Here is a 15388-nt window from a genome sequence, read left to right as displayed (position 1 = left end):
GCAGAATAAAACCATTGCTGATTACTAACTTCATTAAAGAAACTCAATCCAAGCCAAAGAAGAGGCTTCAGGCACTAATATACTGCCAGGTATTTTAGTATTCACTTTTAAGTATCTTAATTAATAAGCAACAGATCTTTAACTCTTTTTCTATGCATTTTTGCGATATGACTCAGGCAGTGAGGAGAGAGAACCCAATCAGAAGCAGCAGGGCACCATTCTTAGAGAGTAAACTGAAGCAGGACAGAAAATCTGATTTCTGACACCTCGCAGTGCTGGCCGCGGTGCTATTGAGTTACTTGGCACAGAGATGAGATTTATTCCTCTGCCTTCATCAGTTCAGCTTCCAGATCTCTCACCTTTTTTCCTGCCTTCTGGATGTCACGGTTTCCTGTTCCTTCTCTCTCACACAGGCTGTCCCGGCTGTGTCCACTCTTTTAAGTGTGTAAAACTCTCCTTGAGCTGATGCCTCGCAGCTGATTTTAGTGCTAAGTTGAGGTTGGTGGGAAGCCAGGGAGCCTGAGCACGGAGCCTGCCCTTTACAGCTCCCTGCAGGGCAGCGATCGTGACCCGGGTACCTTTTCTCAAGTACTCGCCTCTCTCTGTGCAAACCACCTCTTTTTCGTTATTTTCCTCTTCTTTTTTTTTCTTTTTCTTTTTTACTTATGAGCAAACGACCTTTCAGGCAAGTAGGGACGCATTCCCTCCCTTAATCAGTTTCATGCGCTGAATTTATATAAATTAGCACTCAATTAACACCTGCTCTGTAGTTTTCTTTCACAAACGATGTTTAAACACCAACACCAGAGGTGGATTAACGTCGCGAAGATCTCTGTGCTGACAGACTCAAGACAAGGAGATGGAGCAGCTGAGAGCCCGCACGCAGCGGAACTTTGGGGCTTGGGGTGATTTTAAACAATAAGCCATAAACTTATATGCCAAAAGTATACTTGGCATATACTTATGCCGAAGTATAATTAAGATATTTAAAACACTCTAATGTTAATTTAAGATGTAATTAGGCATTGAAGCCGGTGATGAAAGGGATATGAATCACCTCACCTGCCAGCAGGACCTGCTGCTGTTCTGGTGAAAACACCACAGCTGCGTTTTTTCATCCATTCAAATAGATGAAAAATTGCAGATGTAAGAGATGTAATAACAAACACAAACAGCAAAATATTAAATAGATGTGATAACACAATAGATGTAAAATAGGTGTAATAACAAACACAAATAGCAAAATATTAATATTCCCGTATTTTTATCATATTCTTCCCACAAGGCCAGTTGTGTTACTCAGTTTATGGCTGCTCAAATACATCCATGAGCGGCGCCGCCGCTCCTGACTGGGTGTGAGCGGGGTTTGGGTGGCCTCGGGGCTGGGGGAGCTGCCCCTGGGCACGGAGGGAGGGAGGGCTCGCTCGGGTCCGCGGCTGCGGGGATTTAATCCACGTTTAAACCTGGCCCTCCAGTGTGTGTTATGTGCACAGCCTTAAGATCGGTACCAGAGCTTTATCACTACAGAGGTAATTAGCTACAAATTAGTAAATGAATTAAATAAGGAATTTAGAGCCGCATAATGGTTTGGGCTGAAAAGGACCTTAGAGATGACCTTTTCTCTGCATAGGCAGGAACACATTTCACTAGACCGGGCTGTTCAGGACCCCATCCAACCTGGCCTTGAACACCAGGGATGGGACAGTCACAGCTTCTATGGTCAAGAATTTCCTTGGGATAACTGAGTGGGATTTCGGGACTTTCGAGCGTATTGCGACAGTCCTTGCTGCTGCTCCCTGGCGGTGCTGTGGGCAGAACAGCTGCTTTCTGTTCTAAAGCTGCCCACTTCTGCGGTTCTGTGCCTTCTGCTGAGCCAGGGACGCTCCCGGCAGCGCTGAGCCGCGACCGCTGCCCCTCGGGGCCGGGACAGAGCAGGGACAGGACTGGGATAGAGCAGGGATAGAGCCGGGACAGAATCGGAATAGAGCAGGGACAGAGCAGACAGAGCCGGGCTGGCCGCAGCAGAGCCGGGACAAAGCCGGGATAGAGCAGGAACACAGCCGGGACAGAGCTGGGATAGTGCAGGGACAGAACCGGGGCTGAGCCATGACAGAGCCCGGCTGGCCGGGACAGAGCGGGCAGAGCCGGGACACAGCAGGGACAGAGCTGGGACAGAGCCAGGCTGGCCGGGATAGAACCGGGACAGAGACGGGACAAAGCCGGGACAGAGTAGGGACAGAACCGGGGCGGAGCAGGGTCAGAACCGGGACAGACCCGTGTCGGCCGGAAAGAACCGGGACAGAGCCGGGGCGCAGCAGAGACAGAGCCGGGACAGACCCGGTCCGAAGCAGCAGCAGCAGTGGCAGCCGGGGCTCGGAGCGCCGGGCGGTGCCAGCGCCGCCGCCGCGGATCCGCTGCCCGCGGGCACCTGCCCAAGCCCCGGCCCTTGCCCAGTCCCCGGCTGTGTAAGGAGACTCTTATTGTGACATTGGCGGGGGCCGGGACAGGCCGAGCCCGCGGTGTCACCGCTGGCAGCACATTAAAGCCTCCGGGCTCGTCCCGCCGCGCAGAGGGCGGCTATGACAGTGAATGACCGTCCTTCCCAAAATACCGGCCACGGCCCAGGTGACAGCTCCTAGGCGGTAGGTAAGGCGCTTGTTGGGCTTTTCTCCACGTCACTTTCCACTCGGAGGCTGGTCAGGGAGGTGGCGAGAGGGACTGCTGGGAATGCTAAGGTGGAACCGCACCTGGACGGTGCGGCGGTGTCACAGGGAGCGTGGGCAGCACACACCCAAAACACGGGCTTGATTTTCAGCAGGAAACCTGCCCCTGTTATTACTTACTGATTTCATCTTGTAAGGTCGAATATCTCTTCGGATTTATTTTTTTCCCTCCCAAGTCAAGGTGGAAAGATTTGAGGAAAACATGGCTTATCCCTTGCTGTGAGAAGTGACGCTGTGCACCAGAGCTTGGTTAAGGGCAGCGCTCTAAAAAACAGAGTAAACGCTGGTTGCTGTCCACAGCCTGTGGTACAGTGAATGCACAAATCCGTGCACAGGTAGTGATATAAAAACGGGATAAAGACAAGACTGAGCGAGTTTTCTGCCCTAGTGAATGGGGCCATAGCGTGGACATGCTCCAGAAGTTTGAGCCAGCTTCAAAGTCCAAGAGTATGTCAAGGGAAAAGTTAGGGAATTTTTACTATAAGGCCTCTGTTTACTTACAGCTAATTCACAACTAATATTGATGATTACCTGCAGGAAATGAAAGCCTTGAGTCCTTAATATCAGAGCAACGTCTCCACTTATCTCCCCCCATGGGAATTTATGACCTCGTGGAGCCCTTCCCTGGGCTCTCCAACGAGAGGAATACAATACACTGGGTGTATATATAGCAGCGAAACAGCTGATCTCAGTGGGGCAAGATTACCATTTTTTCCAGCACATGTAACTGTGGGGATTTATATTCCTTTTTTTTCTTCTTCTTCTTTTTTTTTTTTTTATTAATGGCTTTATGCTTATTTTGGGGGATTATTTTTTTATCCTGGAGCTGGAGTAATTTGTCCATTTTAAAAAGCTTGCTAAATGAAACTCTCCCAGGTTTTGAGCTGATGGAAAACCTGGGTTTTTAGATATCAAACACCTACCTGCAAAATAAATCAGGACTCTGAGCAGCTCAGCTTGCCCTACCTTATCTTGCAGCTCATGTCCTTCTGGCAATTAGCAGCCTTAATAGCAAATATCAGGAAATCACCTCAGAGACACAAAGTCCTTGGCATTCTAATCCCAAATCTCAGCTGGATATTAGAAACTCTGAATTCAAAACCCATTAGAGAAGAAATCAGATTTGGTTTCAAAAGTTTCGTTTCAGACTTGAAAGTGAAACTTTTGTGCTTCCCTATGGTACAAGGAATTTCTTGGCAGAGATAGCTGGTTCTGGGAAATAGTACATTTAGCATTTTGACAGGGGACAAAACAGCAGGATCCAGGGATCTTTAGTTAAGATGATACATGGGAAATTACCTGGCTTAACAGCAGTATCTCTGTTTATCTATAGATTTAGGCAGGTGTAACCAATTGCTGTTTCCTTTAGCATTTACTGGGCTCTGGCACATAAGACAAGCCCAGTGATCATTGCACCTGAGCCAGGCAGACTGTGTGGCTTGTTTCTGTGACCCAAAATGCTCATACAGTCATGGTACAGTTCTGACAAATCCTAAATAACTTTATTTTAAGTTCAAGCTTTAATTTAGTTGAACTTTAACTTCACAGTGTTTGGTTTGCTCGTGGCTGCTCAGAACAGAGCATTTTGGTGATTCAGCTTGTGACGTACAATTTATTTTATCTGTATTGTCTTCCTTAAGGGAAAATCCACTCCAAGAAAGCCTCTATTCTGCAAGGCAAGGGTTCCATTCTATCCAGGAGCCCAGCCAGGAAAACTTTTGTGGCCTGTCACCTAGCTTTTACCAGCCACCTATCCAAAGCCAGTTATCACCAACTAAAACCCAGGACAGCCGTGAAACCTCTCCTATGAGTGTCCCTAATCTCCCATCCGTTTCCTCTATGTGCCAACCAACCATGTTTAACTACGAACGTCCAAAACACTTTATCCAGTCTAAGAACGTGTGCCAAGGGCAACAGCAGCCTCCAGGACCTGCAGCAGCCTCCACAGAGCCGAGCAGAGAAATCAAACAGTCCTCCATCCTCATCCAGCCTCGTAACCCCAGCGGGCAGAAATTCTCCTCCTCGTCATCGCTGAGCTCTTCAATCACGCTCTCCTCGCCTTCCTGTAGCGCCCCTAAGGAATCCACCTATCCCATCACTCCTGCATCTGCACAGTCTCCTGCTAGCTCATCATCTGGCCAGAGGCTGCTGCCCATGCCTAACCAATCCCCCGCAGCCTTCCTGTGCTCCGTGCTCCCCTCGCAGCCCGGCTATAGCAGCCCAGCTCCTTCTCCCGTGGAACCTCCGTAAGTACACACAGCTGCTAACCCTGCCTGCTTCCCCCGCCTGCCCCAGCCCTGCCCACCCCAAAACAACGCCCTGGCAAAGCCGTGCCCCTGCACAGCTCCCACTGACTGCTCTGTGCAAGGCAGAGCTGCACAGGTCAGGGTAGGAGTGCTCGCCCTTGTGTGGGAGTCAAACTGCACCATGGGCATGGCACAGAGTGCTGGCTGAGTTTGCTGGAGCTGGCTTGAATTGTTTAATTGGATTTGACAGAAATTTCTTAAGGTTATTTAGAGCAGAAGACAGGCACCTATCTCAAATTAATTTCTTTCCAACAGGGAAAAACAGTAATATCCCCAACACAACGTAGAGTGTCCCAGTAAGTCTCAGCAATTCTTTCACATTCCACATCATGATGTGGATCTAAACTCGCCTGCAAAACCCCTTTTATTAATCATACATGCAAAAGAAAGGCAGGCCCTTGAAAATTTCACCCCTTTAGAGCAAAGAATAAATTCTTTCCTAAATATGTATTATATCATTTTGCCTTTGGGCTGCAATCCAAATATCTTCCAAGGTCAGTGAGCTCTCAAAGGGAGCTGGGCCTTGCCTTCTCACCAACTTGTATTCCTGCCAATATCAGCTGGAGGTCCTGGAGAAAGTCAGGGTAGAATACACACAAAGTGAGATATTGGAAAGTTGATAGGGGTAGGGGGTCCTGCTGACTTGGATATAAACCCAGGTTTGAGTGTCAGTTTGCATTCAGGAAATCAGAATATTTCTGTCTGTTTTCTGAATCACGGCACTGAGGGAAGGGGAAAGGTAAGATGGGGTGGGTTATCTGGGGAGAGTTTCCTAAAGTCCTGCAGGAGTGTGGGGGGTTTGGGACCCTGCTGGGGTTTGGGTTTGTAGTGTGGTGGTGTTTGTTTCCATAGCAAAGGGCTTGGGTGCCTCACTAGGATTTTTGTATAAGCTGCTCTTAAATGCAACTTGCAGTGAGTTGAGGAATTATTTTCCCAATCTCACTATTAATGAGCAAACAGGGACATGAGGTGTGTTCATCTCTGGGGCAAATCACTCAAGTTTTATAACTCACATTAAGTTATTAAGCCCAAGCAGTGCTGGGAGTATTCTGGAATTATAACCCTCCTACTCTAGTCTAGCCAGCAGAACAAATTCCCAAGCCACAGGAGGAAGAGGATTTGGATAGAAATAATTTCTGAGCACAAGTGCAGCACAGGAGACCCCACTGCAGGTCACAGGCCAGGTCAGACCTGTCAGCACAGAGTGTTGTGACCTCCAACAGACCTCTGCAGCCCGTTCTGATGGCTGCTCCCCTTTTCCTGGCGTCTTTCAGAACCAGATGTGGTACCCAGCCCTGGGAGCTGGCTGCATCCCTGGCTGTGGATGGCAGGGCCAGGCTGGGAGGGGCACTGCAGGATGCAGGGATGCTGTGTTGTGAGGACACTCAGTGATTTGGCTGCACCATGATGCTTCTTCCCCTTTAGGTTTTGATTTTCAATTACCCAACTTGGCCTGTTCTCCTCCCAGATGCTTTGTGGGCTCATTTGAACCGCAGTTTTTAGGAGACACGCTCACATTTTTGTGTGCATTCTGTGAAGCTGCAGCAAATAATCCATCAGGCCTGCAGGAATAACTTTGTTTTCTCTTCCTGTATGAGTAGTTACTCACAGCCCATGTATAACAAACAAGCCAGCATCAACTCTATGCAGAAGACATCAGACCAAGAAATTCGAGGAACAAAGGAGGCCCTCATCCAGGACCTGGAGAAGAAACTGAGATGCAAGGACAGCCTCCTGCAGAATGGCAACCAGGTAAGGGATTAAGGAGCTCCCAGGAGGGCAGGCAGGCTGCAGAGATGCTACTCCAGGGGCTGGAGCCTCCAAACTGAGCCAAAAGCAGAAGGAAATGCAGGAGCAGCGCTGCCCTTTACTCAGAACCTCGACACATCCCACCAGAGCAAAAGCCATTCATGACCAGAATATTCTTTCAATGTGAAAGAAAAAGGAACATGTTTAGAGCTGTGGCTCAAATTTGAACTCTCTTCTGGGGATCCTGTTGGACATCACATCCACAGAAAATTAAAAATCCTAGGAGAGTGCCTCAGTTCTGTAGATATGACTACAACCTGGTTTTCAACACTGAGGTTAATAAACATCTCAAAACCATTAGAACCTTAGGAAAAATTGGAATATTTGAAAGTTCATTCTAGGGATCACCACCAAATGGGATAAATTTTTTCTTTTATATGAACAACAATAAATGAAAGAAATTATATGAGCTTTTATCATAAAGCCTGTCTCCTATAAGAAGGCCTCTTAGTGTCAGTACTTATTTATTTATTCTGCAGAGAGTCACAACAGAATCCCCCTTACCAAAATTTGGGGGAAAATTTGCTACCAGCCCCCTGCAGCAAGGTGGAGCAGGCAGGTTTCTAAAGTGGGAGCCTTTCTGCTGGCTGCAGGCAGACTGGTAAAGGCTCAAAGTTTCCATCTTCTTTCCCCTGAAATAGAAAGGAATATTCTCATGATCATCAGCGAGAACAGCTTTGTGTCATGTATGTAATTTTAAATATTGAATGGGCAAACAAATGGGTCAAATCTGACTGAATATGCCCCTAAACAGGAATGTCCTATGTGCTGTAGAAAACCTTGTCATAGCAAGTCAGCTTTTCTTCCCATAGGAAGAAGCCAGGCTAAAAATAAGTCTTATGCAATCACCACTGTGTCCTCCTCCCCTTGTGCTCCAACAAGCCTGAGCCAACTGGCCAATCTCAGCCACACTTGACACACACGTAAGGACCTCAGGGATAGGCAGCTCTCACAGGTTTTGCTGAAGGTCTTGTGCTCTCTTCTAAAGAAAAGTCCCACAAGGCTCCCAAACCTTTCCCCAGCCAGCAGCAGACTCATGTGTATCTGTACACAGCAGAAATTCAGCCAGAGCTCACCCTTGTGTCACAAAATCCAAACCCGAGTGAAACCTTGTGGGCAGAAAAGTGTCAGGAGTTCTGGTGCTAACATGCTTCTCTAAAGTAACCCAACTGACAGAGCTTGGATTTAGCTCTGCTCATCTTTATCCCTGTGTGCCACATCCAGAGTGCAGGCACTGCCTGTGCCGTGCCTGAAAGGTGTCCTTGCCTCCTCCCCAGCATTTCACCCTGCAGATGTGCTGGCAGAAACCTCCCCAGTGCTTGCAGGGGCAGTGGTGCTCCCCTCTGGCTGTGCTGCTGCTGCTGTGGCTTTTTTGGGAGCATCCATCATGCCTCCAGCTCTCTCCACAGCTGAATGGCTTGGGAAGCTTTCCCAGCCCTGACAGAAAGGTACCCTGGGACTTACTCTGGCTTCTGTGGATGATGCCATCAGCTACCCATAAATAATCCCAGCAGAGAAAGAGGAGGAGTGGAAGGCCACAGATGGCATTAGGGAGGCTTTGATGAACAGGCAGTTTAATCTTTTATGCATTTCAGTGCTGTATATATTGAGGCTGACTTCAGTTGGCATCACAGACTGCAAACCCTCTGGGCCAGACGTGGTCAGCTCCTGCTTCCATTGACAACATCCTGAACTTGTGGCATATTAATGTGAACTTGTGGCATATTAATGTGCTCTTAATAAGCTGGTCTGAAACAGTGACTGGACTTGTGACTGGAATTGCTGTGCACTGTGCCCCCAGAGACTGACCTATGAGGAGAGGATGGCTCGCAGGCTGCTCGGACCAGTGAATGCTGCCTCAGTGCTGGACTCACAGAGTGAAGACAGCGTGCAGAATGCACAGGTAACTGGGCACTGCCTCTGAGCAAGGGTTTCCTGGGGTTCTGCTGCGGCCTGCTTATACCTGGGAGGGCAGAGAGGGGGTTTATTTGCTCCCAGTGCAGGTGAGGGGTGGCTCTCAAAGACAGAGCTCTCTGTGGCAGGGGTTTGATGCTTTCACAGGGGGAAAATTCAAGCCCCATTCCCTTGCTGTGCCTGATCTGTAGGAATGACCTCTGCAGGGAGGAATTCCAGCAGCAGCTGCACAGCACAGCCCCCGGTGCCTGTGACAGGCAGGGAGCAGCACCACGAGGGGAGCCAGGTACCCACTCCAGCAGCCTGAGTGCAGCCTGGGCCAGGACAGCAAGATTTACACCTGCCACTGCTGGGAACAAGTGACATTGGCCTCAAGAGGTCGTGGCCTTGGGCTGGGATTGGTTGGGTTTTAGCCCTTGCAGGGGGCTGCAGCCATTAAGAGAATGCAAAGCAGTTATTTCAGCAGCCCAACATGCTGATAGATAAGAATTTATCACTACTGGCTTTTTGCAAAATGTTTTAGTTGGAGACTTGCATCATTTGCTGGTTATTCAAGCCAGTTAGAAGCTCTCTTTGGTGCTTCTGTGCTCAAAGTTAGTGGAAATGTCCGTGGTGTGGCACTGGGTACCTGTGCAGGACAGAAACCCCCTCCTGCTGCCAGCAGCAGAGAGCCAGGAGCAGGCACACACCTGCCAGAGAGCCCTCAGCAAAACTCCTGCATGGAACAGACACCTAAGATCACAGCAAAGGAGGGATACACGGTTTGAGCTATCTCTCCCCAGCAATCACCTGGCAAGATCAGGAAAGAAGGAGAAATCATGAATGGCAGAGAGCAAGGGAAGCCTCATCTTTTGCTGACAACAATGAAATATTCAGTCAAAACAGGCTGACTGACAACTTTTCAGCATGTGTGAAATGCTGCTTTAGAAAAAGAACATTGGAAGCAGAGATTGGCTTATGTTTGGGACATTTTACTTCCATTGTTCAGTCTTATTTTTAAATATTTAAATCACTGATTCATTCAGCCTCCTGATTCCTCAGGAACTTAACTCAGTCCATGTAACAGATCATTAGAATCATCAGCTTCACCACTACAGTATAATTTCACAGGACAAGCAATAACTGTACAGAACTTGTGTAAATGAGCAGATACAGGCAATTGCCTTGGACTGCACATGGAACTGAGCCCAGCAAAACCCTCATTCATGTCATATTCCCCTTGAACTTAAAACGGCCTCCTTGCTTCAAGTCTAAACCCAGGCTTAAATGTTCCACAGGACCGGGCTGCAGAGCACAGAACCAAGCCCTGGGATGGCTCAAGGCAAGCACTCCAGAAATTTCCATGCAGTTTGCTCTCTCTGACTCCATTGCTAAAACGAGTTGCTGGCACCAAACCCCGTCGCGTTTTCCAAACATCCTGGCTCCTAACAGGAATCAATCCTGGGTACTTTAGCAGATTTAGCCATGTGATTTCAGAGTTGTCAGCGAGCTTAGCTGGTGCTGTGATCTAGAAAGAAAAGTATTTTCCAGCTCAGCATGTGTCCATGGCTGCTGGTACCATATTTAAGTGGGCACAATACGAGGCTCCTGCCAGCGATCCCACTTCTATTCCTGCTGTGGGGAAGGACACTCTGTACTCAGCTCGCAGCTTAGATATTGCCAGGAGTGCTGTTCCTCTCTCACAAAGGTTATGGGCTGGCAGAAAACCTTGTGTGCCAGACAAAGCTGCTGCACCCATCACCTGGGCAGCAATGACAAGTTCTGCCATGGCAAAGCCCATGGTGAGCACAGAGTGTCCTCATGGAAGCTCCTCTACCTCCTGTCCCAAAGACTTCTGAAGTACATTCATTTTGTTTTTAAGCAGCAGTCAGGATATGAATGTAAAATGGCTTCTCATTCAGTCTACAGATAAATCTTTCCAAGTGAACTCACCTCTCCTCTTTCTCTTCCCAAGCACCAGAATGCAGAAAACATCAGGCTGCAGGTTCCTACAACACATGTCAGGTAAAGCAAAAACTTGTGTTGTGCTGTTCTTCAAGATCTTATTTCAAACATTTCTAGACAATGTTGGTTTAATCTCACTACTTATCACTCTTGCTAAAGTAATAATTACTAAATTCACTCCCTTTTTACTAAAATGCTACCATTTGTGCATGGGTGATGATGCCTATGATCTTAATCCAATGAATTCTAAGCATAGCATTAGAGGTTTAAAAACTCCTTGGGAGCTGGGAAATGCAATTCCCATGCACATTGGAAAAATACTCTTTATATTCTAGAAGATGAATTTCTAGTCAAAGAAACATAAATATTGAAATGAATATAAGTGATGAAAATTAAGCAGCCAACTTTCTCTTGTCAAGTCTTTTGGATATTAGGCCATAATGAAGGTTATTCTTGTGTGCTGCATCAAACAACTTGAGCAAGATAAGTGACTTATCAAGTTATGAGTTACAGCTGAAAAACCAACCAGAACTGTTAGATTCCTAAAGCTGAGGGACTCCAGCTGCAATCAGAGCTTTGATACCACTTGTACAGTAGCTTGTACACAATTAACTGTTCCTGCCCCATTTTCAGGAGCAGACCATCCTCTAGAGGCGACGATCGTGGACATGACTCAATCCAGGAGAAGTTTTTCCAGCCACGTTTCACACAAGTGCCTGAAGATGTGGTGATTGAGGAGGGGCGGTTCTGCAGGCTGGACTTCAAAGTAATGACAACCCCTCCCAATTCCATTGCCAACCTCTCCCAATTCCATTGCCAACCTCTCCCAGAATTCCATTGCCAACCTCTCCCAGAATTCCATTGCCAACCTCTCCCTTCCAGTTCCATTGCCAACCTCTCCCCTCCCATTCCATTCCCTCTTGGGGCGTGGGGCATGCAGAGAGGTCTCTGCAGTGCCTCTGCATTTTCATAACCCTGAGCACTAAGGGAAGATGGTTCAGGGACTCCCCAGGCTATGGAAGCCAAGAAACAGGAGATGGATAAATATGTCAGCATTTTCCCTTGGAAAATGTGAGTGGAATTATCAGCATAATATTATGATTAAAGCTGACTAGTGGTAAATATAGACCACTACAGAATGTCTCTGGGCCTCCTTGGGAAGAATGGTTATTAATGCCCTGCTGAAAAAAGGCTTTTTGGCAGGGAACCTTGTGCTTTGCACAGGGGCTCCACTGCTTCAGTGGACACACATCCAGCAAGGTCTGTGCAGGACTCACCTCCCCTCAGTGAGTCTTCCATGACTCACTGTACCTTTGCTGGAGCAGACAAGCAAGGAAATGCCCTAAATAGAAACAAAACTCAATAATGGCCTAAAACTTCATGGCAGCTGTACCAACCCTGGGGTGAGGAAAGATCCTCTTTTCCCCCACAGGTTTGGGTTTTCCTAATGGGTTCCCACCTCTTTGTTTCAGTAAACTCTGGCCAGACTTACACATGGCCTTTAGCCATCTCCCTCCAGGTTGCCCAGACTTCTGGATGCTGTGGAGAAGCTGGAGCTCATTTACAGCCATTATCAGCTGTGGGTGCCAGCACTGCTGCAGTGACAGCTCTGGGAATGAAGGGCTGAGCCCAAAATCAGCATCTTGGGCCTGACCAAAGCCACCTACAGGAAGGGAACCACAGGGGCTGCAGGAACAGCACCCACTGTCTTGTAGCTAAAGCTCATCTTTCCACAGCACTCCCTGAGCCTTTCTGTGCAGTATCACATTAATATTCAGAACTAGGCAACACTATACAGCTTTGCAGAAGGAACATGGTTTGATCACCCATGAGCATCAAACTCCCTGCAGTGTGGGAGGGATTTTTATCATCTCTAACTCTTCCCTGCTCTCCTCTCCCTCACAGGTCAGTGGGCTCCCAACTCCAGATGTGATGTGGTACCAGAATGGAAGGATGGTTCACCAGGATCAGTTCCACAAAATGATAGTGTCAGAAAAGGGGTTCCACTCGTTCATTTTTGAAGCAGTGAAATCAGCTGATGCAGGGACATACGAATGTGTGGCTGTCAACCGTGCAGGAGAAGCATCTTTCACAGTAAAAGTGGAAGTAATTGGTAAGACTGATAGCACTGATAGTTCCCTGGACACACTGCGAAATCTCAGCAATCTACTGCTTTTCTCCCTGTGTTTGGGAAATCCGAGTAATAAGAAGCAGAGGTAGAACTCCACATATCCAGGATCAAGCAATAAAAATCAATCCAGGCTCAAACAATTAAAATCAACTTACTATTCCAAGACTATTTTAATAACCACATTTAGGATGCAGTATTTCTTCAAGCCACTTCTGTCAGGATATTTAGATATAGTGATATAGTGAGATATCCAGAATATATATTTAGATATAGCGAGATGTCCAGAATTTAATTGATGTTATTAATTTTCCAGGATTAATAACATATGTTATTTGACTCTCCTTCTAAGGTGGACTGTGTTCACCACACCCTTTAGCTCATGGGAACTGCCTGCAGGCTAAGGAGATGCAGGAGATGAGGAACACGTGTCCTCCTGAATGTAGCAACCCGAAATCTTAAAAAACAAGCATGACATGAGCGTTCCACACTTCCAGTAACTCCTCCTTATCTCTCCTCTTTAACTCAGCTAAAGAACATCACATGCCTCCAACTTTCATTTTCAAGCCCCAAAGCAAAAAGGTTTTTGAAGGAGACACAGCCAGGCTGGAATGCCAGATCTCTGCCATCCCAACCCCTCGGATTTACTGGAAAAGAAACAACGAAATGGTACAATATAATACAGACCGAATAAGGTATCCCACTGTTCAGCTGGCCATTGGGGTGTCACAAACAGCAGCCAGTGTTTGCTCAGTCAGGTGTAGATGGGCTGGTCTCTGTAAGCAGCAGGCTGGGGGCTGGATCTGCCCTGGGGTGTGACACAGGGGCACGGGCCATGTGCTGAGAGCCTTTGGGGACACAGGGCATGTGCTGAGAGCCTTTGGGGACACAGGGGGACAGAGCCCAGGGCTCCTCTCAGTGTCTGCAGCAGCAGAGGGCCCCTGGGGAAGCACAGACTCAGGGCTGAAATGTGCAGTGTGGGGCTGCACACTGATGCCAAGATGTGAATCACTGGTGGCTCCAACACAAATATTCATGTCTGAACAGTGTGCAAGGATTGTTCTGGGGCTTTCTCAGCTCCTCAGCATGTGAACTCTGCTTTCTCTCCTTCCCCCACAAAGCACTTAGGCATTAACACGTTGGTTTTTCAGCTTGCTCCATGACAATACTGGAAGGATTTGCCTGCTGATCCACAATGCCACCAAGAAGGATGCTGGCTGGTACACAGTGTCTGCTGTCAACGGGGCAGGGGTGGCCACGTGCCATGCCAGGCTAGAGGTTGCAAGTAAGTTCCAGGTCCCAGTGCCACAGAAAGTGCATCTTATACCCAGAGCTGGCCCTCAAGATTAATCTCATGATGTTCAGACAGTTGGGAGGATTTATTTCCCAGACAGATAGTAACTATCCTGGGAAAAGCTCTTTTGTTTAGTACAGGACGCTGTGGAGTGTCCTTTTGCTCCTTTAAAGACTGCAATTTCCCTGACACCAAGCAAAAGGGTGAATATAAATCTCTGGTGTCTGAGATATGGGTTTGTCTGCTAAATTCTTGCCAAGGGCTTGCTGGTTTATATTGCAGATCCAAAGCAATGGGGTTGCCCTGCCATGGGTCTCTGTGCACTCTGGAAGGCACTAAAAGAGGTTTTTTCTCTCTCTTCCAGCACATACAAATAAGCCACTTCCAGCCCCAAAGCAGTTACGGGTTCGACCAACCTTCAGCAAGTATTTGGCACTCAATGGAAGAGGACTGGATGTGAAACAAGCTTTCTCACCAGAAGGGGAGTTTCAGCGTTTGGCTGAGCAGTCTGGACTGTATGAAAGTGATGAACTTTAACTGGAAATGAAGAGGAAAACCTCACACCCATAAGAGACAGTTACAACATAGATGCAGTTAACTGGTGATTGCTCTAATTAGCAAAATACCTACTTGCATATTTTTACGTTGACTCATGCACATTCAGCTGTTCCTGTTTTACCATGTTAGATTTTATTTATATGGTTTGGTGACTGTAACCATTACTGAGTATTGCATTTGAACTAGAAAGCCTGAGAAAGCAGGTGAATTAGTTTTAACAAGTGTGGGTGGGCTGAGTTCCACCTGTGCTTGGTTACATGCTAAGGTAGCTTGATTTGTGCTGCTTCTCTAATATCACTCGTGGTAATATCAGAAGTCTGTACTGTCTGAATACTGAAACCAAGTAGAGTAGAGTGTTTTTATGAGAATAAATTAGAGGCAAATAAAATTTTAAATAACCAACATCAGCTGTGACTCTTCCTTGCTTGATCTGTTAAGAGCAGATTTGAATGCCTGGCATCAGCTGCAGCCTGGGAACGATGGGTGCTTACCCTCCTGAGCTTTCCACTTGTCCCCTCCCCTGTCTGTTCCCACTGACATTTGTCATCTGGCATATACCAAATATTTAGCATAAACTAAATGCTGACACCCTATTAACACTACACCATGCCAGTGAGGCAACATCAATATTTCTTCTCCTTGCACACTTGACCCAAAAGCTGCTCTCCATGATATGAATCATTAGGGCTATCATGTTTTCCCTCCTTTAATC

The 15388-nt window shown here is 47.4% G+C and overlaps 1 protein-coding gene across 6 annotated transcripts; it reads left to right on the top strand.

The window, feature by feature from the left end:
* Positions 1-2491: 2491 nt before the first annotated feature.
* On the top strand, positions 2492-15080 carry MYOT (myotilin). Of its 6 annotated transcripts, none has more exons than XM_014264736.3 (10): positions 2492-2646; positions 4364-4969; positions 6631-6781; positions 8640-8741; positions 10707-10756; positions 11330-11462; positions 12602-12809; positions 13354-13519; positions 13976-14109; positions 14483-15080. In XM_014264736.3, the coding sequence occupies exons 2-10, from the start codon at positions 4530-4532 to the stop codon at positions 14653-14655; spliced, it is 1557 nt and encodes a 518-aa protein (XP_014120211.1). In that variant the 5' UTR covers positions 2492-2646; positions 4364-4529; the 3' UTR covers positions 14656-15080. The 6 variants fall into 6 exon arrangements, with proteins under 6 accessions (XP_014120211.1, XP_026647174.1, XP_074408253.1 ...); XM_074552152.1 differs by having other exon boundaries at positions 2493-2642; XM_074552153.1 differs by having other exon boundaries at positions 2506-2646; positions 4614-4969.
* The last annotated feature ends 308 nt before the right edge of the window (positions 15081-15388 follow it).

The sequence above is a fragment of the Zonotrichia albicollis genome, chromosome 15 (assembly GCF_047830755.1).
Source record: "Zonotrichia albicollis isolate bZonAlb1 chromosome 15, bZonAlb1.hap1, whole genome shotgun sequence".
In the NCBI taxonomy this organism is placed as follows: Eukaryota; Metazoa; Chordata; class Aves; order Passeriformes; family Passerellidae; genus Zonotrichia; species Zonotrichia albicollis.
Note: the sequence above shows the minus strand (reverse complement) of the source record. Positions and strands in the feature narration are given on the sequence as shown.